This window comes from Hyperolius riggenbachi, chromosome 12 (assembly GCF_040937935.1).
Source record: "Hyperolius riggenbachi isolate aHypRig1 chromosome 12, aHypRig1.pri, whole genome shotgun sequence".
Classification (NCBI taxonomy): Eukaryota; Metazoa; Chordata; class Amphibia; order Anura; family Hyperoliidae; genus Hyperolius; species Hyperolius riggenbachi.
This window is the reverse complement of record NC_090657.1, coordinates 146,814,895-146,840,862: the sequence shown is the minus strand read 5'-3', so window position 1 is coordinate 146,840,862 and position 25,968 is coordinate 146,814,895. Positions and strand designations below refer to the sequence as shown.

The following is a 25,968-nucleotide window of genomic DNA, read 5'->3' as shown; positions in this document are numbered from 1 at the left end:
ACATATAGCAGTGGACATTGACAGTGGAGTTAAATCACTTATAAAATATAGTATATGATGCAACAGTTTTCTCCTGAGTTTTCTAACCTGAGAAGTAACCTAAATTCAAAAATGTCACTTACCTGGGGCTTCCTCCAGCCCACCGTAGGCGGTGCATGCTCAGGCCTGTCACGCCGGCCACCATGATGATGTGTAGCAGCCAGCTTGATAACGACGAGCATCGGGATTCAGGAAGAGTAACAGGAACCGCTGGCGGGACACGGAGAGGAGCCAAGAGGATTCCGGGGAACCTCGTGGCCTATGGCGGTCTGGAGGAAGGCCCAGGTAAGTGAAATTGAGTATTTCCTTGCTTGCTGGGGGCTTAAAAGATATTTTTTGTATGGTGCGTTATCACCTGCAATGACATGACTATGTACTCTGTAAAGTGCTGTAAAAGATGTGTTAGGCTGGCATAAACAGCCTGAATTAAGGAACAGACCACAACAGACGAATGGGCATGTCGATGGATCCTATGTTAAGCAATCTATTCACTTTTCTTGGAAATGTTATTACAGGTGATGTTTTCACACCTTAAAAAAATCTTTAAGGCCCCCAGCAACCAAGGCTTCCTGTTTTTTTTAACCCTACTTTACTGATGGTCAAATGTCTTCCATAGTTTAAAGGCAATTTAGACCAATTAACTTATCAGTATGTTTGTGTGAGATTTCTGTGGGCAACCAGGTTTCTTCCCTCAAACCATAAACACAGGTAAAGCATACCAACTTCATGCCTATAGCATCCTGGCCAACATTAAAACTTGGGACTCTACCACTGCATGGCAAGTATGCTATCCCCTGTGCCACCATGCCCGTGCATATCATTTATTCTGCCTAATTTAATTAACTCGCTACACTTGTATAAATGACAGGACATGAGCCCTAGCAACATGCCAGGATCCTCATCATCCAATTGTGACCCATAGAACAGATTTATTCTAATTTAGAACTGTTCATGTTTGTGCAATTTTATGTAAACATTTATTGTTGTTACCAGAAAGTCATTCTATTCCACAAACCTTATCTAAGGGCCTGTCCACAATGGTCAGTTTATCTATGCATTTTCTGAACAGGAAAACTGAGAACTAATGTTAATCAATGGGATAGTTCACACTTGAATGCGTTTTTCACATGCAAAAAAACAATTGATAGCAATGCAGCACTGTCAGACAACTTATGTAGAAAAAATTGACACAGAAAAATGATAAACAAGTATGGATCCAGCCTAGGCCTCTTTTCCATGGACTGTTGAACTGTGTGCTCAGCAAGCAGTTACCAGGCAAACAGTGAGCAGTAACCAGGCAGCAACAAGCAGTTACCAGGCAGCAATGAGTAGTTGAGAGAGTATGAGAGGCATTCACTGCCTATCAACAGTCGGTGGAAAAGAGGCATCAGGCCTCTTATCCATGGGCAGTTTATTAGCAGTGAAATGCTTCTCAAACTCTTCCAACTGCTTGCTGCTGCATGGTAACTGCTCACTTCTGCCTGGCAACTGCTTGCTGAGCACATAGTTCAACTGCCCGCTGAGCACACAGTTCAACTGCCCGTGAAAAAGAGGCCTTACTAAACTCAATAGCCAATAAAATAATTCTCTGCCTCTGTTCATTGAAATAAAGTGGAGCTCATGGATACTGTTGCACAGTTACACAATACTGCATAGCCAGCAATGACACTGCTTTTCTGCAAATGCCAACTGTTTACTTACAAAAAAAGTATTGTGTTTAGGCAAGAACATGCACATGCATGCATGCATGCATGGACTTGCATATGCAAATATAACAAAGCCTGGATTTAGGACTTTTTCACATTCCTCTAGCTGTACAGTAATAAACGTGAGCAGAGATTATGATAAAGACATTCGTTTTTGTATTATTTATACTGATCTCTGGCTTCAGAAGCAAAGATATTTCTAACAATTTCTCCCTAATAAATAAATAAATCTAGAGGTGAAAAAAACGGAATACTGTCAAAAATGTATTTTAAAATATTGTTTGTTGAAATTAAATTAGAAATCAATATTTGAATAAATGAATGGTAATTTAAAATAATAAACATAATTAATTATGTCCCTGTAAAATAATGAGAAAAACAAATAAATCCAGGCACTTTGTCCCAGGTTAGGACACTTAAATAAGTTGGTGCTGAAGGGGCTGTAGCTAGCAAGATGGCCAGTCAGTAACCCTTCGCACACTCATTTGCAAATGTTCATACAAATATGGGGTTACTGACTTTGCCTGTAAAATAATGGACACATATAAAAAAATTGACTGTGGCTGTTTTATTTATTAACAGCCTAATTATTAAATTCGATCTTCATGTTTAACTTTTCAAATTATTACAACTTGTAGCATCTTGTAAAGAAAGATTTTCTGTATGAGCTGCATTGTTACAAATGCAGCATTGCCTGCTGTTTTCTGGTGATCTCTGCAGACTTTGTCTGGTGTTGATCAGGACAAGGTGATCCCTAGTTTATTTGATTGGAAATTCAAACACTTATTTCATAAAGACTACAAATGGATTTCTTCATGTTTAGTAAACGTGTCCTTAGTTATTTTTTCCATTTTATGACAACATTTTTAGACATAGTCTAGATGTTAATGATACAATTTATTCAGTGTTCCTTTAAAAGGGTGATATGGAAAAATAGCTAACACTATTTAAAATAATAATAACAATAATGACCATAATAACAACAATAATAATATTAATAATATTAGTACAGTTAAATGTTTTTCGAGGTTAATTTTGTAATTTAGCCAAATTTGACAGACCTCACATAGGTAGAGGTTCTCTGTTTTTATGTCAATGCTTAAAATGAATATCTTTCTTAAAATTAAGTGCAATATATAAGTAAATAATTTGTTAAAATAGTCTTTTTAGTGTAAACTAAATTTATACAAGTTAGGAAGGCAATATAGAACAACAAAATGATGCATTGTAAACAGATATAAAATTATGCAGCATACATAGATTACTAACAACCAAATGTATGCAGTATCTATAAATGCATGAAAAAGGTTTTAACATTTTACAATTAAAGTTGAAATAGAAAAAAAAATAGATATACCAATAATACTTTGATTAAATACTGCCTTATGTTTAAAAAAATAAATACATCTAGTCTTCAATGCATCTCATGTTTGAGTTGCAGCAGTTTCTTAGAAATGATGTCTGCTTTCAAAATCAATAAATGAAACAAATGAAAACTGGAACTGGTAATGTGCCCTGTATTCTTGTATTTGCTGCGTGGGAAACCCAAGTCTGAGAGGAGCAGTTTCAACACAGAGACCTGGAATTTAATGACGCCCACACAGTGTGCGAAATTAACTCTGGTGTGTCAGTATCTGCTCCAAGAGCTAGATCTTTCTACCCAGAAAGCAAAATATAGCAAACTTTAAACTGGTTTTGAAGGTGCATTTTTTTGGAGAGTTTAACTATTCCTATACAGGATCTTCTAAAAAAAATTAGCATATTGTGATAAAGTTCATTATTTTCTGTAATGTACTGATAAACGTTAGACTTTCATATATTTTAGATTCAAATACACACAACTGAAGTAGTTCAAGCCTTTTATTGTTTTAATATTGATGATTTTGGCATACAGCTCATGAAAACCCCAAATTCCTATCTCAAAAAATTAGCATATTTCATCCGACCAATAAAAGAAAAGTGTTTTTAAAACAAAAAAAGTCAACCTTCAAATAATTATGTTCAGTTATGCACTCAATACTTGGTCAGGAATCCTTTTGCAGAAATGACTGCTTCAATGCGGCGTGGCATGGAGGCAATCAGCCTGTGGCACTGCTCAGGTGTTATGGAGGCCCAGGATGCTTCGATAGCGGCCTTAAGCTCATCCAGAGTGTTGGGTCTTGCGTCTCTCAACTTTCTCTTCACAATATCCCACAGATTCTCTATGTAGTTCAGGTCAGGAGAGTTGGCAGGCCAATTGAACACAGTAATACCATGGTCAGTAAACCATTTACCAGTGGTTTTGGCACTGTGAGCAGGTGCCAGGTCGTGCTGAAAAATGAAATCTTCATCTCCATAAAGCTTTTCAACAGATGGAAGCATGAAGTGCTCCAAAATCTCCTGATAGCTAGCTGCATTGACCCTGCCATTGATAAAACACAGTGGACCAACACCAGCAGCTGACATGGCACCCCAGACCATCACTGACTGTGGGTAGTTGTCACTGGACTTCAGGCATTTGGCATTTCCCTCTCCCCAGTCTTCCTCCAGACTCTGGCACCTTGATTTCCGAATGACATGTAAAAGTTGCTTTCATGCAAAAAAAGTACTTTGGACCACTGAGCAACAGTCCAGTGCTGCTTCTCTGTAGCCCAGGTCAGGTGCTTCTGCCGCTGTTTCTGGTTCAAAAGTGGGTTCATGCTTCCATCTGCTGAAAAGCTTTATGGAGATGAAAATTTCATTTTTCAGCACGACCCGGAACCTGCTCACAGTGCCAAAACCACTGGTAAATGGTTTACTGACCATGGTATTACTGTGCTCAATTTGCCTGCCAACTCTCCTAACCTGAACCCCATAGAGAATCTGTGGGATATTGTGAAGAGAAAGTTGAGAGACGCAAGACCCAACACTCTCGATGAGCTTAAGGCCGCTATCGAAGCATCCTGGGCCTCCATAACACCTGAGCAGTGCCACAGGCTGATTGCCTCCATGCCACGCCGCATTGAAGCAGTCATTTCTGCAAAAGGATTCCCGACCAAGTATTGAGTGCATAACTGAACATAATTATTTGAAGGTTGACTTTTTTTGTTTTAAAAACACTTTTCTTTTATTGGTTGGGTGAAATATGCTAATTTTTTGAAATAGGAATTTTGGGTTTTCATGAGCTGTATGCCAAAATCATCAATATTAAAACAATAAAAGGCTTGAACTACTTCAGTTGTGTGTATTTGAATCTAAAATATATGAAAGTCTAATGTTTATCAGTACATTACAGAAAATAATGAACTTTATCACAATATGCTAATTTTTTGAGAAGATCCTGTATGTACATTTAAAGTATACCTGAACTGACATGTGACATGATGAGATAAACACAGGTAGAGATAATAAAATGCACATACTGTATAGTACTGCCCCATTAAAAAAAAAATGTACTGCCCCATTGAAAACAAATGTCCCTTTTGGTTTTCCTGTACTGCAAGTGTTAAAAACTAGTGCTAAATAGGAGACACCGAGAGCCCAATATAGTATAGTATGTATTGGAAACCGTGGATAAATGTAAGTGTGAGATGAATATACTCACAAACATGGGTAACCTCTTAGGCAACCACTGTAGATGCAGGTGAGGAGATTAGACCTGTCCTCACTCAGGATTAAGATGTCGCTCTCTGTAGATCAGGAAAGTAGGGGTAGGTCACCCCTCCACCAGGGGTGGACACAGTATTATCGTAAGAGAACAGAGGCGCCAGCAGGATAAAAGGTAATAAAAATTGTAACATTTGCTGGGAGGCAGTGGTGGACTTACCTCCGGAAAGCAGACTCAAAAGAGTGTCACAGAGGTGCCATTCGTGCTACTGACGAGCTACTGTTTGTCCCCTATCTTATTGCCTGATGAAGCGGGCTGTGCCTGCGCGTTGCATCTTTTGGGGTACCAATAATAAATGTATTTGTGTAATTCAGACAGTATTTTGAGTCTGCTTTCTGGAGGTAAGTCCACCACTGCCTCCCAGCAAATTTTAAAATTTTTATTACCTTTTATCCTGCTGGCACCTCTGTTTTCTTACGATAAAAACTAGTGCTGTTACTTATGCAAATAAGAAGCGTCAAATACAGCATGGTGTCATGAAAGTAAATAGAATGCAAAACACTACCTGGCTGTGAAAATACTGCGTATACGGTTTAAGTTCTGAAAAGTTCAAAGTGTCATTACTCTGTTTGTTTAGCAATTGAATACAACTGATTTTAAGCAGATGAAGCAGGACTGGTTCCTGTGATACACCTTGACACTACAATAAACTATTAATGCTTTCATAGCCGTTGTTCTTTGGCATTAAGCCAACCACTTTAGACTGCTTTTAATAACTTTGTTATTTTTGACACCTCCATTTTTATTGTTCTATAGCTTATTCATGACCATTGCAAGACAGAGTGGATGATGGGTAGGGTAGGTGATTTGAAAGTGTTTTTGAGGACATGTGTAGATATCTGAAGGTAAAAACAGAAAGGAATTTCATAGAGTGGACGCAGCCTCAGATCAGTCTTGGAGCCAAGTATGTAAATAAATTATGAGCAAGGAATTAATGAGATGGCCATTCGAAAAAAAGAGAGGGTGGTGTATGCATACGTTCAGAAATACAAGTGGTACATAAGAAGTAAAATATTTTAAAGACAAAGCACAGTAGCTTAAATTTGAATCTGATGTGAAATGGATACCAATGCAAAGATTTGAGTGGTGCAGCATTTGAGCAGTGGTAGAATGATGGGCAAGTCTAGGTTTAGCAGGCATGATAAATTGTAGAAATGAGAATCTAGTTAGTAAGATACCAGACAAGAGTATGTTGCAGTATTCTAAAGACAAAGACAAACACTTATATCACACTTTTCTCCTGGCGGACTCAAAGTGCCACAGCTGCCGCCACTAGGACGCGCTCTATAGGCAGTAGCAGTGTTAGGGAGACTTGCCTAAGGCCTCCTACTGAATAGGTGCTGGCTTACTGAACAGGCAGAGCCGAGGTTCGAACCCTGGCCTCCTGTGTCAGAGGCAGAGCCCTTAACCATTACACTATTCAGCCAGCTATAGCTATTCGAAGCAAAATGTAAATGACAGCAGGCACCAGGAAATAGGTGGTCTCTGGGGCTAGGAAGAGGCGTATTTAAAACTATTGCACAGATGGAAATGGCAAGACTTAGGTTAAAGTTTTTAAGGTAAGGAAGGAACATTATTCGTTCGGTTTTACCCAGGTTGACTTTCAGATACCTTTCAGCCATCCATGGGGTGATAATTGGCAGGCAGTATGAAACCTTGTCCATGCAGAGGGAGACAAGTCAGGAAGGGACTGATACATTTGTGTGTTATCTGTATACAAATAGTATTGCAGACTGAAGAAGGCTATGAGTGTTCCAAGGTAGGTGGTATTATTTAAGAAAAGAGTACAGGTCCAAGTACTTACCCTTGAGGAACACTAGCAGGGAAGGAAGTGGGAGAAGGAAAGTTATACCTGAAACTAAAATGAGCAGTTGCATGAATAAGACATGAACCAAGAGTTGGCTGTGAAGCCAATATTAATATCATACAGAATCTGGAATAGGAGTGGGTAACTGAAAGACAGAGGAAATATGCAGAAGGAAGAGCAGATATTGCTTGTACCTAGGCATACATTCCTGTGCATGTTTTGCCATACCAGCTTCTTCCTTTACTGTTTCTTTTCCTTTTTTTCAGATATATCTGTTTATGGTGTCTGATTTCCCATGTGGTACACACCGCTCGATTCTGCAGTCAATTCTCTTTTCTTCCGCTCGTTTTTCTTATCTTTTTCTATTCACTTTAATCCGGAATTGAGCGCGGAAACGATCAGGCGGGAGATCGGACATGTCGGAAATTATCTATTGAGCCATCTTAATGGCTTAGAATCGAGCCGTGTATTCCCAGCATTATTTTTCTTTTGTATCCACTAGCTAGTGCTGTATAGAATGTGAGCACTGGATGTTTATTATGCAATTGCAACACACCGAATCTATGTACGGGGAATTTAAACTTGCAACACGTGACTCGATAGACTCAATAAACCCTATCTGGAAGAACAAGTTGTGGACCTATTAGCCACATTTGTTCCCTGCCCCATTTACTCCTGCTCAGGGGCGTAGCTAGAAAATATGAGGCCCCATAGCAAAACTTTGGGGCCCCCACAAAAATGAAGACACCTTTGTGCCCCATTCCCCCTTCATATATATATATATATATATATATATATATATACACACACACACACACACACACACACACACACACACACACACACACACACACACACACACACACACACACACACATTTTAGGTAGTCAGATGTGCCCCCAGAATTAGACAATCCCCTAGCCAGGGATACACCCAGTATTAGTTAGCCCCAGGTAGCCCCCTACTATAGGTAGGCAAGTGCTCAGCACTAAAGGTAGCCAGAGGTACCTCCAAATTATGTAGCCCCCCCCCCTGTATGGGTTATCAGAGGGGTCTCCATTTATAGATAGCCCCCAAGTATAGGAAGCCCCCAGTATAGATAACTACTCTCCTGTGCTCTGCAGACCCAATTATTTCCATTGGCACTGGGCCCCCAGTCACAGGAGCCCTAGTGGTCGGAACGCAATTTGCCTTCCAATTGGTTTCAGCACACGGATCATGCAAGCTGTGGTCGCGATCTTTGCGCAGAAACCGACAGAAATTTGGGCAGCAGCCCGACCAGAAGGGAGCCTGTGGGGTTACGGAAATACAACTTTACACACTATTTCAGGGTATCTGCCACCACCACCATTGGTATGGGCCAGTGGACCCGACTGACTGGTCCTGCAAATAGAAATGGTTAAACACACTCTATTCTGTCTGGCTAGTGACAACAGTACAATAGTAGCGTCTTTTCAGAAGTCTGGTTCAGTTTGTGAGGCTGAGGAGCAGGGTAGCGGAACAGTGAATGACTTTGATAAAGTCTTTATTCACGGGCAATATAAACAGGGCCGGCCCGCTCATGAGGCGGGGTGAAACTTTTGCCTCAGGCGGCACATTTCTAGGGGCGGCATCCGCCCATTGGTGGGTGCGGGGAGCCGACCGCTGAGCTGGAGGGGTAGCGGGCAGGACGGGGTATTGGGCCTAGCGGTGGGGAGGGGGGTCGGGCCCCCCCCCCCCTCCCTCGCCTGGGTCCCCCGTCCTCCGCTCCCCTCCAGCCTTAAATAGATCAGAAGCGCTACTCGTAAGAGGCAGTGGGCGGGTGGGACTCACCTCTTCCTCGATCCAGCGTGCGCTCCACTGACGTCACTTCCTGCAATGCCGCCCACTGTATTGTAAGTATTTGTATTTTCAAAATTTGCTTCAGGCGGCAAAAAGTCTAGGGCCGGCGCTGAATATAGATAATTAGTATATACAGACAATTATTAAAATCAACAATTATTGAAACATTAATAGCCAGTATGAAAAATAAAAGAAAGGAGGAAAAATACTATGTTTCATGGAAAGATGTCCTTTTTGTGGGAAGAATCATAAAGTCCTAGGTAAAGTCCTTTGTTCAGCTCAATTTTAAAGTCTAAGCAAAATGGCCACCACTTGTTCCTCACGGTGGCCGTGCGTTCATGAAGGTGGAAAATGGAGGAATGAGGGAGGAGTCCCTCGCAACCACTTTTGAACAATGCACATCTTTGGGTGGAGCCTCAAGTACAGCCCAGGGGTTGGACAGGGGCGGTGAGCTCCCTGGATGGGTGCTTTATGCCCATTAAATATGACATTTGTCATATCTCAGCTTCCGCTTTCCGCACACACATGACCATCACATATTCATATTTCTCAGACTAGGCCAGTTCATATGATACCAAACTTGGGCATCCCCCGAGTTCTGGTTATGCCGGTGGCCCCAATTTAATTTCAAAATACTCACAAGATCCGGACCAGCAGAATGATATAACTTTCACATTTCTCACCTGAACGGTATTGCTTAAACATTCTCAAAATCCTAAACTCCATGCTTTCTTTTCTGTCAATATGGCTCCGGCCAGTCTGGGGGGTAGCAGTGCTGTGAATAGGCTGACCATTTGGTGAGCCTAGTGACATCTATCTGAGGTAATGAAAAGTAAACACAAGCCTCCTGAACACAGGGGTTTGTTCCTGGTCATTAGCATATCAAAAGAGCCATCCTGCAGTTAAGCTGATGCTCTCTCTCTGCTGAGAAAAGACTGCAGATGCTCCTACACAATCAATCCAGATATAGCACGTCACTGGCAATCAGTGCAATAAACCGATTGCAATTGCGTTCTCGTTTCTCACGGCTGTTCCGTGACACCCCCCTTGGCTGTGGGCCCTATAGCAGCAGCTATGGCTGCTATGATGGTCCTTATGCCACTTCTCCCCTTAGGAGGGTGAGGTGGAGTAAAATGTCCACAGGGGCCCATGGCTCTGTAGCTATGTTGATGATTACTGCACTTTTTTGTCCTACTCCCAGAAAAAGTCATAAATATATTACAAATAAGCCCTCTCCCCAGTAAAATCATCCCCTGTGAGTATCAATAAAAATCTGCACAGTCTGTCTCACCGACGTAATGCATGTTCCAGTTAATTTCCAAATCAGCTACCTTATCCTGCCACTAAGAGTTTCCAATAATAATGCCAAAATATGTTGATTACTAATGCCAAAAGAGATAACACCATTCAAAAGGAATCCTGTTGCAAGAGGTATGCAAGCTGCATCTGTTGACCTCCTTTTGAACTCAGCGGCCACAATTCACTAAGCATTATTGCACTTGGTAATGCTGAAAACAGCTGACTGTACTAATCAAAATCCCAAATTCCAATTCACTAAAGCTATTATCACACAGAAAATTAAAATTACCGACTAGTGAGGTAAATTACCGACTTGTACGTTAAATGCTTCAGGAATTGTCAAGAAATCACAATTTACAAAGATTTACGAGTTCGGTAAATCAGGCACATTTTCATATCAGTTTCTTCATTCTCATTAGTGTTGTGGAGAAATCCTCTTCACTAAGACAATTTTGACTGTCACAGCAGTCGCACAGAGCTGAAAATGGATGCAGCATCAGCAGTCATCCCTTTCCTCCATTACAATGGACATTACAATGGCATATTTACTGGGAGAACAGGGGGCCAGTAGGGAGGAGGGGCTGGCTTATTCTTTCCTTCTGATCCAAGGTCCCTCCCTACTGAACTACCTCGGTAAACATTGTAAACATTGTATCTCCACATGCTACTGCATTTAGCAAGTCTTTATCTTACCTGACTAGTTCCGTATGTTGTGTGACGTAACGTTACATGCTGGAGGATTGGGGAACAAAAGGGGAGAGAGCGAGCAGGTAGCTGTATAGAGATTCCCCAAACAGTTCACCAGCGTTCACCTGGCAAATTTCCGCTATTCACATTCTCGGCGAACTGCAAACATATGGTGCGTTCGACCTGCCCCCTATACATCATCATGGAGCCAAATTTGACCCCTTACCTCATAGTCAGTGGACCTATGGAAGCCAATCAGCTAGCACCCCCTCCTGGACCCCCCAACCCCCTATTAAGAAGCAGTTGCGGTGGCCATATTGGATTCATTTGCTTCCTGCTGCTGAGTGAGAGCAGGGTAAGGGTCAAACTTGCTGCAGATAGGTAGGGAAAGCATTTGCTAGGCCTGTGTTCTTGTTCCTTACTTGCTGTGAAAGCACCCCAAACAGCCCTCTTGTGGGCTAGTACATCAGTCTCCTGTGGTTTTTCTTTGTGTGACACTCCACAGTCCACTGACACCCAGAGCTGTGTGCACAGTACTGCTGTTGCTACATTAAGTTGCAGGCACAGTACCATTCCAGTGCATAATTATTTCACTGTATTCTATTGCATTTCTCTGTGTGACACTCACAGCCCACACCCAGAGCTGTGTGCACACTACTGCTATTGTTGTTGTTGCCTCATTAAATTGCAGGCACAGAACCACTCCAGTCCAGTACTATTGCATTTCTTTGTGCATGGCACTCCGCAGCCCACTGACACCCAGAGCTGTGCACACTACTGCCATTGTTGCTACATTAAGTTGCACACACAGTACCACTCCAGTGCATTATTTGTAGGAATGTAATGGGTTTTAATCCCTAATGGGCAGAAATCACATCTTTGCATCAACTCCATAATTTTTGGTGGCACTTTTGGCATGAATCCCCTACAACATGCCACAGCCCAGGTGTTAGACCTCTTGAAAAAACTTTTCCATCACTTTTGTGGCCAGAAAGAGTCTTTATAGGTTTTACAATTCACCTGCCCATTAAAGTCTATGGCGGTTCGCAAACATTTGCGGAAGTTCTATGTTTGCGACATCTCTATAGCTGTATGGAAGAAAGGACATGGTGCTAAAGCACAAAATATACTACTGTCAATGCCCTACTCTGCCCTACAACTTTCAATAGAATGGTAGTGGAGGGCATAGTAGCTATGGGGCGGGGTAAGGGAGGTGGTCATAGCACATGTTAAGGGATAAGGAGAAAGGGGGGGGGGGGGGCTTCATTAGAGGGTTATTGGAGGAAGGTAGATGCACGTTTTTTAAAATGATTATTTATTACTTATATAACGCTGACATCTCACGCAGTGCTGTACAGTGTATATATTTTCTTGTCACTTACACACAGGGCTCACAGTCTAATCCCCACCATAGTCTTATGTCTAGGTATCCTGTAGTGTATGTATCATAGTCTGGGGCCAATTTAGGGGGAAGCCAATTAACTTATCTGTATGTTTTGGGATGTGGGAGGAAACTGGAGTGCTGGGAGGAAACCCACGCAGACACAGGGAGAACATACAAACTCCTTGCAGATGTTGACCTAGCTGGGATTCGAACCAGGGACCCAACGTTCCAAGGTGAGAGCTCTAACCATTATTTTACCATGCTGTCCTTATGAAGGGATTAGTAGCCACACCTCTTATGGAGGAAATTATGCCAGCACAATATATGGGGAAGAAGGGTAGTAGGGATAATAGCAGAATGAGTTATGTGTAGGTGTAGCATAGTAGCATTTAAGTAGAAGGTGGGGGTGTTACATTTTTGCTGCAGGACTTTTAATTTGTAGTCATGCCTCTTCCAGATTGTCACATTGTGACAATAAAAAAACTCTACTCACCTTCTACTTACAAGCAAAAGCCACAAATAGGTTGGTGCTTGTTTTCCTGGATCATCAGGTATAGTACACTCTGACTAAGGGATCAAAACACTCGATTTCCTGTGCAGGCATAAGCAGCTCCCCCCACCCATTATCCATGGCGGCCTGGAGAGGGGAATAGTAACTATCTTCGCCAAGACTTGTGCAGGAGCAGAGTGAGCCATTTATGGGCTTTACCCTGCGCCCAACTCCCAATGGCTCATTTATATGTATGCGCCAGTGCTGTCAATGTCAAAATGAAAATCCCAGCAATAAAGTTACAAGAGGATCAGAGGCATAATTTGATTTAATCATGAATTTCCACCCACTGTAGATCTGCCTAGCCAAGTTGAGGCTCAGACTTTATGGATCAACTCCAACTGCTTTGCTTACAACGAATGATTTAAAACTAGTGATTACTACAATTAAAACTGCCCAAAGCCAGCTTTGCAATGTCAATGACCTCTTTAGTCTTTAGCAACTGATAAAAAAAATCCCCTTAAACGGAAGTGGAAACTCCCTCTTCCCACAAATCATATTAATGAAAGCTTTAAAGTCTAAATTCAGGCACGTATGTTTTCTTATGGGCATTTAAATAAATATTTGACAGAATTGCCATGAATAATGATGGGTGTTGTAAAAGTATTTTTACAAATTAAGGTCATTAAAAATATGATTATTAATATGATTATTAATATAAACTGGAAGGGTGTGTGTGTGGTCCATGCTGCACCCCTTCCTCTTACTTTAATGGCTAGCTCAGGCATGGGCAAACTTGGCCCTCCAGATGTTAAGGAACTACAAGTCCCACAATGCATTTGCCTTTATGAGTCATGACTGTGGCTGTCAGACTCCTGCAATGCATTGTGGAACTTGTAGGGCTTGATTCACCAAAAAGTGCTTTAACTGCTTGCCGACCGCGTCACGCCAATGAGCGTGGCCGTGGCAGCAGCCCCAGGACCACCTAACGCCGATCGTCGTAAAGTCCTGGGGCAGCAGTTTGCAGGAGATCGCACGTAGGCTGCGCGCGCATCTCCTGCTTGGTGGGCGGAGCTGAGCTCTACCTTCAGTCTCCGAGCGGCGACCGCCACTCGGAAGACTGTTACACGGCGAAACCGCCGTGTATTTACATGTACAGCGCTGCGATCAGCAGCAGCGCTGTACTGGGGACAGTCGTGTCACACAGCTGTCCCCCTGGGGGACAAGAGCGCGATTGGCTCTCATAGGCAGAATTAAAAAATAGTACTAAATATTAAAAAAAACAATAAATAAATATTTAAAAAAAAAAAAAAAAATTAACACAGGTCGGGCGATCAGACCCCACCAACAGAGAGCTCTGTTGGTGGGGGAAAGGGGGGTAAATCACTTGTGTGCAGAGTTGTACAGCCCTGCAGCTTGGCCTTAAAGCTGCAGTGGCCAATTACGTAGAAAATAGCCTGGTCACTAGGGGATTTAACACCATGGTCCTCAAGAGGTTAAGGAGTTTTTACATCCAAAAATAAAAAGTTGCCAAAAAATAGTTAGTGCTCCAAAATTATATGTAAACCCATTTTGTTCTAAAATAGGTCCCTAAATATCCCTCTTTTTTTTTTTTTTTTTTACTTGGTCTGGTTGCCTTTGCCTAATGCTGGGAATACATGGATCATTTCTGGCGCTCAAGTCTGCACCCGATCGTTTTTGCTGCTCGCTACCCACTCGATTCTCTTATCTTCTGCTCATTTTTCTTATGTTTCTCAATTTACTTTAATGACAAATCGAGCGGCAGAATGATCAAACGGCGATCGGACATGTCGGAAATGATCTATCTAACCATCTAATCCGCTAAAAAACGAACCGTGTATTCCCAGCATAACTGTAGAAACTGTTCTGTTGTGGGAAGGTTTTGTTTTTATTTGTGGTACAGTAACAAGTTTATCTCATCTTACAAATAACAGAAAGCTTCCTTAGTCAGTTAAGATAAGGACACTATGACCAGAAGGTAAATGAATCCCCCCTCCCTTTGAAGCGTTTACACAGTGATGTAAGCAAGCATGTTGTCTACGTGATGTTACAGTAAGCTGTTCCAGTAGGGAGGGAACATTTAAGGTATACCTTAGTTGTTTAATATGGATGTATTTATCTTACCTGGTGCTTCCACAAGCCCCATGAGGTGCATGGGCTCCCTCGCCATCCTCTCTAGCCACTCCGTTGTCTCCTTATCCCTGCCAGTAATCTGGCCAGCCTTGCTCTGTTGCGCATGCGCGGCCTGGCCACACACATGCCCCTGTCAAGCCACCAGCAGAGCTTTGTAAGACTGGAAAGGGCCAACCATACTGAGAAAATCAGGGACACTGGGAAGTTCAGTGTCACTTTAACACTTTTTAAAAAAAAGTTATTTGGCATGCACTTTAAAAATAAATGGGATAGAAGGAATTTCTGGACTGTGTTGCTTTCTATTTCCAGGTGATAGGGTTTGCAAACTTCTAAATGCTTCTTAAAAGACCTTTATAGCAGCTGACCAATTGCAAATTGAAAACCAAAAGGCCATGACCATATGACATCCCATGGCCACAAGCATGTGTGTAACGTACCTGGATATCAATCTGGGGCACCTCAAATATGATGTTCTTGGAGGCTAATTTCAGTTTCTTGCTGCCCAGATCTGTAGCTAGGGCAGTGACTCTGATGTTGTTTCCAGATTGGATGTATCTTTGATAATGATAAGGTTGAAGTTGGAATGTTGTCTCTAGAGCTGAAATTAAATGTAAGAAAATTTGTAAACATCTCAGTATTTATCAAAAACGTTATCCATATTGCAATATTCATTATCGGATATATAATCTCATATGTTAAAAACAATTTTTGTTTAGCAGAAGAATGATATTTTGGGACAGTGACAGGATACACTATTTGCTTTCTCAAAGCATTAACGAGTTATTGCTATTGTACAAAACAACCCACTGCAGTAGAGGTTGCCCCGTTAAAGGACCACTCCAGTGGAAAAAAGTATGCAATTAAAATTTGACAGAATTGTCAGCTTTTGGACTAGTCCATCTCCTCATGGGGGAGTCTCAGGGTTTTCTTTGTTCTCTAAAGTATTTCCTGAACAGCAGTTGCTAAGTCTATCTGCCAAAATAGTTTTCAAGTGAGTGAAGTAGGGCGGCTGGCTGGTATCTTTCTATTTTGGCAGTTAACCACTTTGCATCTAGACCTTGTTTCCCCCTTATGGACAAGAGCAGTTTTGAATTTTAGCTATTTCCCTATTAAAACGGCAATAACTTTATCCCTACTTGTGACACTTAAATGAAATATATATTGTTTTCTTTCCAGACAAACTAGACTTTCATTGTATGGCATTTTCCCGTAGAACAATTTTACTTTCAATACATTTTAATTTGAAAAAGAAAAAAAAAATAGAAAAAAAAAACCCTACATCATTTCTCAGTTTTACCAATTCCAGTTTAAAAATAAAAAGCACTACTGTAGATAAAAGCACACATTTTGTTTGGATATTTTTACAGTTTATCACAATTTATGGTGAGGATATTTGCTTCTGATCCCCACCGGTCTGCTAAGGAACCAATAAGGAGCCCAGGAGGGAAATAGCTGAGAGCTGCGGTGGGGACGTTGTGTGACGTGTTCCCACTGTCCCCTTAAAAAGAACCAGAGACGAAAAACAAACAGATTTATACATACCTGGGGCTTCCTCCAGCTCTATAAGCCTGGATCGCTCCAACGCCGCTGTCCTCCACTGCTTCTGTCCGCCGGTACCGGGTCCAGTCGAGCCAGTCGACGCAATCGCAGTGCGCTCCCTCCGTAATGCGCAGGCACATGCGTACAAAGTCTGTGGGAGCCCCTGCGCATGCGTACAATTGGTCGCGTCCGGCGGAAGTGACAGGACCCGGTACCAGCGATAGTGGCAGCGGAGGATGGCGGCGTGGGAGCGATCCAGGCTCATGGGGCTGGAGGAAGCCCCAGGTATGTATGAAATCTTTATCCATTTTTCAGCTATGCTTGTCTCTGGTTCCCTTTAACATAAACTGCAAATTTGGTGTTTCTAACATGTAAGGAGGTTCTGCTATTAATCTCAAAGTCGATGGCTATTGACTTTAACCATTTCAGCCTGCGAGTTGTTTTCACGTTATGGACAAGAGGAATTTTCACATTTCAGCGCTACTCTCTTTCATCTTATCACTACTATAACTTTATCACTACTTATCACAATTAAATTATCCATACCTTGTCTTTTCCACCAGACATTAGGCTTTTCTTTGGGTGGTACATTATGCTAAGGATTATTTTATACTAAATGCATTTTAATATGAATAAGAACCATAAAAAAAAAAAAGGAAAAATTCATTATTTCTAAGTTTTTGCCCATTTTAGTTTTAAAATATAACGTTCTACTGTGGATAAAAGCAATGCATTATATTTGCCCATTTGTTCCGGCTATTGCAACGTTTAAATTATATCCCTAGTACAATGAATGGTGACAATATTTTATTTGGAATAAAGGTGCATTTTTTCAGTTTTACATCCATCACTAATCACAAGCCCATAATTTAATAATAATATACCCTGTTGACATACATGTTAAAAATGTTATACCCTTATGTATGTAGATGTAATATTTCTATGTGGCCACAAGATGTCCTTGCACATTTTTTCCTATAAGCATACAATAAGTACTCTTAATAGGAAGTAATGCGTTACAGTGTTACTTCGGGAAGTGACGCAGGCAACTCATTGATGCCTGAGATCACGGTAACCTAAAGGGGAGATGAATGAATGGGAACAAAGTTCCCATTTATTAATCTAATGATCGGTGGCGGAAATAAGCGAGCGGGAGGCAGCGCAGTGGCACCAATTGAGAATGATCACTGTTTTTGAACAAAAACAGTGATCATTCTCGGCAGCGGACATGAATGGTTTGGCTCAGGGGACTTCTGTCCCCTGTAACCAATCCCCCCTGTTGCCAGGACTATTGAGATTGTGGGCTTCCACCCGCATGATCCCACACACAGCCCCGCAGACTGTATGGACTCCTAGGGGTGCCGCAAGGCAGATACTTGAGGAAATCCTGTGGTATGCCCCATACCACAGGATTGCAACGAGTACAGAAGCTAGTCAGCCCACTCCATACGTAGCAAATACAAAAACTTACATAATTTCTTCTCTGTGGACCTACTGTACAGTGCAGGTTTGGTGCCTGTTGAGGTAAATTCCATATTTCAGGTATCAGAGTGGTTGGTGAGTCTATCAGAGTGGTTAGTGAGCCTATCTTACTGAGCAGGTGCTGCAGAATATTAAGGCTGTCTCAGCATATGACATGCACACTGATGATGGGAAACAGGAAATGGGGGATTGCGCCCTCTATTTGTACCCGTGTTTTGTATTGCGGGCACCAGAGATGCCGCGTCTTCATTTCCCCCATAACATTTATTTATATTGGCGCCTATGGCAGTATCTGAACATTTGCAGGGTTTTTGTTTTTTTGGCAGGTTGGAGGTGGGGCGGTTAAGGTTAGGCGGGGGAGGGTGATTGATTAAGGTTATCCGTCGAGGGGGGGTTAAGGTTCGGCATGGGAAGGGACGGTTACGGTTGGCTGTGGGGGAAGGGGAAGTTTAGGTTAGGCAACGTTAAAGGGAGAGTTCAATGTGAGAATAGGGTTAGGTTTAGCTGTAGTAAAATATTGATTTTATCGATATTTTACTATCATTATTAGCACTGCAAGACAAGAGTTAAAAATCTGTTAATTTACTGATATTCTACTACCGACTGTTTCTGGGCGCCTACAATTTGGGTGCCCTTTTTTTTTGTGTAACCCCATTGACGGTTCAGAATTTTTGCTGAAATACATTTTATACTCCTGACAAACTTTTAAAACTAAGCCCGTCTTTAAATGGGCTTAGGTCACCTAGTGTGTGTGTGTGTGTGTGTGTGTGTGTATGTATGTATATGTATATATATATATATATATATATATATATATATATATATATATATATATATATATATATATATATATATCATGCACTTTTATCTATTATTTAGTATTTCATGGTTCATATTATATGTTTTGCTCTGAATTCAGGGACGTTTTAGAACCCCACCCCTCAATAATGTGGTTATAAATTGTGACAAGCTCATGTCTTATGCTAGTGATGTTTTTAAATGTGTATGGCCTTAATAAATTGTAAACCGAGTTTTGAGCTTTCATATTAATATTATAGGCACTATCAAAGTGCAAATATGAAAATGTATTGAAACAAAAAAAAAATTGTAGGCACTGAATACTGGCCTGAGGAAGTGGGCTTCTAGACCCATGAAACACGTCACCATAGTGTAATAAAAAATTCTACATACTACCTTGTTTCATCCTCAAGGCAAGCCTCCTCTAATGCGAGATGTTACTCCCACGGGGAGCCCCTTTTTCTCATTTGCATTGACCTTCATCCAACAGATGGCTCCAGCTTAGGTCCTCTGAGCTGGTAACCCCATTTTTTTCACCACAACTCCGAGTGACCACATCTCAGGCAGGCATCCTTTAAAGGAGAAGGTCTTTCTCCATATGCCACATCAGTTTGTTTCCCTGCAAGTAAGCTAATTTTGTAAGTATTTTTCTTTTTTTCCCACCCTTGATACTTTGAGTAGTTAATACTACACCATTTGGGGCTCGCCTTTGTCTCTGTGCTTTTTGAAGGTGCTGAGGCAAAGCTACCTAAGGCAAGCATAAGGATATGGTCATGGTCATGCTGAATCCACAAACCTCTCTGTATTGTTCATTCCTGTCCTTGTAACCCTGATCGTCACTTTACATGAAAACAATGGCCACAATTCACTAAGCTCATCTCCTGTCTTTAATAACAATTATTTGCTGTTTTTACTGTCCTCATCATGGTGATAAAGTTAGCATACCATAAAATAAGGATTCTATTCTTAAGGAGTGATTTCTAAAGTTAAGGTTTCAATCCTTAACATACCGACAGAATTCTAAAGTTAAAGACAGGATGCAAATTCACAGAGAGGAATGCATGTCCCCCCTCCTTATAAAAGGCAGCAGTGTCTGCCATTTTCTCACTCTGTGTGCTGCTGTGTTAGTGAGAGAAGGGAGAGAGGTTACTGCAGAGGTAGGGAAAGCTTAGTTAGGCTCTTGTTAGGCTTGCTCCTTGCTTATATTTATTGCTAAAAAGCACCCCAAAACACCTCTTTTGAGAGCTAATGTTCTTGTGATGTGTTTTTTTTTCTTTTTGTGTGGCCTACTGACACTTGCATACACAGCCCTGTCTGTTGCAGCTGGCCCTTGCTAATTGCTATACTGTGCCAGGCCAAGCACATTCAGTGCCTACCTTTTCACTGCACCTGTGTGTTTAACAGCTGCATATTGTATTGTAATGTAATACCAGTCCGTGCATACTTTTCACTGCACCTGTGTGACCGCATGCTGTTTTATATACCAGTCCGTGCATACCTGTTCACTGCACCTGTGTGTGTGACAGCTGCACATTGTATTGTAATACCAGTCATTGCATACCTTTCACTGCACCTGTGTGACTGACCGCACGCTGTTTTATACACCAATCTGTGCACACCATTGAACTGCACTTGTGTGACAGCTGTGCATTGTATTGTAATACCAGTCACTGCGTACCTTTCACTGCACCTGTGTGACCACACGCTGTTTTATATACCAGTCTGTGCATACCTTTCACTGCATCTGGGTGACTGCATGCTGTTTTATATACCAGCAGTCAGTGCATCCATTTTCCCTGCACCTATGTGACTGCACACTGTTCTACCAGCAGGCACTGCATACCTTTCACTGCATCTGTGACTGAACATTGTATTATACCAGCAGTCAGTGTATTCCTTTTACTGCACCTGTGTGACTGCGCATTGTATTATACCAGCAGTCAGTGCATACCTTTCACTTCATCCCCCAATATAGACAAAACAACAGGCAGAGGCAGAGCCTGAGGCAGGCCACCTGGCAGGTCTGTTCAAGGTCGTGCTGATGTGATTCTGCGCGGCCCTGGACCAAAGTACAGTGTTCAGAAGGCATGTGTCACCAACTCCCAAGATTGTCAGGACGTAGTTGACTATTTAACACAGAACACTTCATCTTCCACAGCCACTACTAGCACCACATCCGCTCCATTTGACACTTTGCAGGAGTTATTTGGTGGGGAATTAACTGACTCACATCCATTATGGTTACAACAAGATGAAGGCGCTAAGCAAGTTACACCACTTCATATGTCTGAGTTAGGCGTCACTATGGACGTAAGGTGTGAGGATGATGATGAAGTACCTGCTGTTGGTGTGATTTTGGAGGTGCCTGATACAAGCGAAGCTGTGGAGGATGATTATGATGACGATGATGATGATATTGCCATGGCTGTCACATGGGATCCCAATAGACATGATGACCAGGGGGACAGATTAGAGGGGGAGTCAGAGAGTAGTAGTAGGAGACAAGTTGCTGAAAGAAGCAGGGGGAGCTCATCATCAGAAACAGCTCGTGGCAGTGTCCGGCGGCATGTATCGCCACCTATAGACAGCCAGCTAACATGCCCTTCAAGGTCAGCTGCTGATGCCACCAAAGTGCCTTCATTCCAGGGCTCAGCAGTGTGGAAATTTTTTTGTGTGTCTGCCTCAGATGAGAGCAATGCCATCTGTACTCTCTGCCACCAAAAACTGAGCCGTGGAAAGACCAAGACCCGCGTAGGGACAACTGCCTTATGAAGGAACATGATCAAAAAGCACAAACTGCAATGGGATGACCACCTGAGGAAAAGCAGCACACAAAAGCAAAGCCACCCTCCGCCTCCTCTTTAGAGATGTCGCGAACCTCTGATTTTCGGTTCGCGAACCAGGTTCGCGAACTTCCGCAGAAGGTTCGGTTCGCGGAAAAATTCGCGAACCGCAATAGACTTCAATGGGGAGGCGAACGTTGAAAAATAGAAAAAATTATGCTGGCCACAAAAGTGATGGAAAAGATGTTTCAAGGGGTCTAACACCTGGAGGGGGGCATGGCGGAGTGGGATACATGCCAAAAGTCCCGGTGAAAAATCTGGATGTGACGCAAAGCAGCGTTTTAAGGGCAGAAATAACATTGAATGCTAAATTGCAGGCCTAACGTGCTTTCAAACATCTTGCATGTGTATACATCAAACAGGGAGTGTAATTAGAGTACTGCTTCACACTGACACACCAAACTCACTGTGTAACGCACCGCAAACAGCTGTTTGTGTAGTGACGGCCATGCTGGACTACTGCGCAACATGGCGTGATTGCTCTTCCTCACTCAGTGATGTCAGGTAATGTGTGACTTCCTTCTCAACTTTCCATGGCATTGTTAAAAAGCTTACGTTTTGTTTTTAATTTACATTTTCTACTTGCTGTGTACTTGTTCAGTACCACTACAATGAGAATCCTGTGGAGGCGGGCAAGTCTGCCATTGTGACCCTGGGTAATGGCCGGGGAATGAGAGGTTTGAATCCGGTGTGGAGCCTGAGCAACGGCTACCACTACACATCCAAGGAGGGCAGCGGGCAGGCATGCACGCCCGCCCGCCCCGAGGTAGTGACCAAAAATAACAATACAGGAGGAGGACTTTCGAGGCCTTGCTGTGTATTTGAAATGAATGTACTTTAACTACTTCCCGACCGCCGTATAGACAAATGGCGGCCGGGAAGCAGACGCCGCAAGGACCGCCGTATTGACAAAATGCGGCGGTCCTTGTTTGGGCATGGGCGGAGCGATCGCGTCATCCGTGACGCGATCCTCCGCCTCCGCCTGTCGCCGCTCACTCGCCGCAACATCCCGCCGGCCATACGGAAGCGCCGGCGGGATGTTAACCCGACGATCGCCGCATACAAAGTGTATAATACACTTTGTAATGTTTACAAAGTGTATTATACAGGCTGCCTCCTGCCCTGGTGGTCCCAGTGTCCGAGGGACCACCAGGGCAGGCTGCAGCCACCCTAGTCTGCACCAAGCACACTGATTTTCTCCCCCCCCCGCCCCAGATCGCCCACAGCACCCATCAGACCCCCCCCCTGCCCACCCCCCAGACCCCTGTTTGCACCCAATCACCCCCCTAATCACCCATCAATCACTCCCTGTCACTATCTGTCAATGCTATTTTTTTTTAATACCCCCCCCCTGCCCCCTGCTCCCTCCTGATCACCCCCCAACCCCCCAGATTCTCCCCAGACCCCCCCCCAGACCCCCCCCCCCAATGTACTGTATGCATCTATCCCCCCTGATCACCTGTCAATCACCTGTCAATCACCTGTCAATCACCCGTCAATCACCCGTCAATCACCCATCAATCACCCCCTGTCACTGCCACCCATCAATCAGCCCCTAACCTGCCCCTTGCGGGCAATCTGATCACCCCCCCACACCAATAGATCGCCCGCAGATCCGACATCAGATCACCTCCCAAATCCATTGTTTACATCTATTCTCTCCTCTAAACACCCACTAATTACCCATCAATCACCCATCAATCACCCCCTATCACCACCTGTCACTTTTACCTATCAGATCAGACCCTAATCTGCCCCTTGCGGGCACCCAATCACCCGCCCACACGCTCAGATTGCCCTCAGACCCCCCCTTATCAATTCACCAGTGCATTCATTACATCTGTTCTTCCCTGTAATAACCCACTGATCACCTGTCAATCACCTGCCAATCACCTATCACCCATCAATCACCCCCTGTCACCCCCTGTCACTGCCACCCATCAATCAGCCCCTAACCTGCCCCTTGCGGGCAATCTGATCACCCACCCACACCATTAGATCGCCCGCAAACCCGCCGTCAGATTACCTCCCAAATGTATTGTTTACATCTGTTATCTTCTCTAAACACCCACTAATTACCCATCAATCACCCCCTATCACTGTTACCTATCAGATCAGACCCTAATCTGCCCCTTGCGGGCACCCAATCACCCGCCTACACGCTCAGATTACCCTCAGACCCCCCCTTATCAATTCGCCAGGGCATTATTTACATCTATCCTTCCCTGTAATAACCCACTGATCACCTGTCAATCACCTGCCAATCACCTATCACCCATCAATCACCCCCTGTCACCCCCTGTCACTGCCACCCAACAATCAGCCCCTAACCTGCCCCTTGCGGGCAATCTGATTACCCACCCACACCAATCGATCGCCCGCAGATGCGACATCAGATCACCACCCAAGCGCAGCGTTTACTCTCCTCTAAACACCCACTAATTACCCATCAATCACCCATAAATCACCCCCTATCACCACCTGTCACTGTTACCCATCAGATCAGACCCTAATCTGCCCCTTGCGGGCACCCAATCACCCGCCTACTCGCTCAGATTACCCTCAGACCCCCCCTTATCAATTCGCCAGTGCAATATTTACATCTGTTCTCCCCTGTAATAACCCACTGATTACCTGTCAATCACCTATCAATCACCCATCAATCACCCCCTGTCACTGCCACCCATCAATCACCCCCTGTCACTGCCACCCATCAATCACCCCCTGTCACTGCCACCCATAAATCAGCCCCTAACCTGCCCCTTGCGGGCAATCTGATCACCCACCCACACCAATAGATCGCTCGCAGATCCGACGTCCGATCACCTCCCAAGTGCAGTGTTTACATCTGTTCTCTACCCTAAACACCCACTAATTACCCATCAATCACCCCCTGTCACTGCTACCTATCAGATTAGACCCCTATCTGCCCCTAGGGCACTCAATCACCCGCCCACACCCTCAGAATGCCCTCAGACCCCAGCCCTGATCACCTCGCCAGTGCATTGCTTGCATCTATTCCCCCCTCTAATCACACCTTGAGACACCCATCAATCACCTCCTGTCACCCCCTAGCACACCTACCCATCAGATCAGGCCCTAATTTGCCCCGTGTGGGCTCCTGATCACTCGGCCAAACCCTCAGATCCCCCTCAGACCCCCTTCCGATCACCTCCCCAGTGCATTGATTGCATCTATTTTCCCCTCTAACCACCCCCTGAGACACCCATCAATCACCTCCTGTCACCCCCCTAGCACTCCTATCCATCAGATCAGGCCCAATACAACCTGTCATCTAAAAGGCCACCCTGCTTATGACCGGTTCCACAAAATTCGCCCCCTCATAGACCACCTGTCATCAAAATTTGCAGATGCTTATACCCCTGAACAGTCATTTTGAGACATTTGGTTTCCAGACTACTCACGGTTTTGGGCCCGTAAAATGCCAGGGCGGTATAGGAACCCCACAAGTGACCCCATTTTAGAAAAAAAGACACCCCAAGGTATTCTGTTAGGTGTATGACGAGTTCATAGAAGATTTTATTTTTTGTCAAAAGTTAGCGGAAATTGATTTTTATTGTTTTTTTTCCACAAAGTGTCACTTTCCGCTAACTTTTGACAAAAAATAAAATCTTCTATGAACTCACCATACTCCTAACAGAATACCTTGGGGTGTCTTCTTTCTAAAATGGGGTCACTTGTGGGGTTCCTATACTGCCCTGGCATTTTAGGGGCCCTAAACCGCGAGGAGTAGTCTAGAAAACAAATGCCTCAAAATGACCTGTGAATAGGACGTTGGGCCCCTTAGCGCACCTAGGCTGCAAAAAAGTGTCACACATGTGGTACCGCCGTACTCAGGAAAAGTAGTATAATGTGTTTTGGGGTGTATTTTTACACATACCCATGCTGGGTGGGAGAAATTTCTATGTAAATGGACAATTGTGTGTAAAAAAATCAAACAATTGTCATTTACAGAGATATTTCTCCCACTTAGCATGGGTATGTGTAAAAATACACCCCAAAACGCATTATACTACTTCTCCTGAGTACGGCGGTACCACATGTGTGGCACTTTTTTACACCCTAAGTACGCTAAGGGGCCCAAAGTCCAATGAGTACCTTTAGGATTTCACAGGTCATTTTGCGACATTTGGTTTCAAGACTACTCCTCACGGTTTAGGGCCCCTAAAATGCCAGGGCAGTATAGGAACCCCACAAATGACCCCATTCTAGAAAGAAGACACCCCAAGGTATTCCGTACGGAGTATGGTGAGTTCATAGAAGATTTTATTTT

At 43.3% G+C, this 25,968-nt stretch overlaps 1 protein-coding gene across 2 annotated transcripts in view; it reads right to left on the bottom strand.

The window, feature by feature from the left end:
* The window catches only part of LOC137541680 (protein-glutamine gamma-glutamyltransferase 5-like), a 147,732-nt gene that overhangs the window by 9,257 nt on the left and 112,507 nt on the right, over positions 1-25,968 (bottom strand). For both annotated transcript variants that reach the window (XM_068263087.1, XM_068263086.1), the window contains exon 11: positions 15,450-15,610. In XM_068263087.1, coding sequence (XP_068119188.1) covers positions 15,450-15,610 — 161 coding nt within the window. The remainder of the gene's footprint in view (positions 1-15,449; positions 15,611-25,968) is intronic.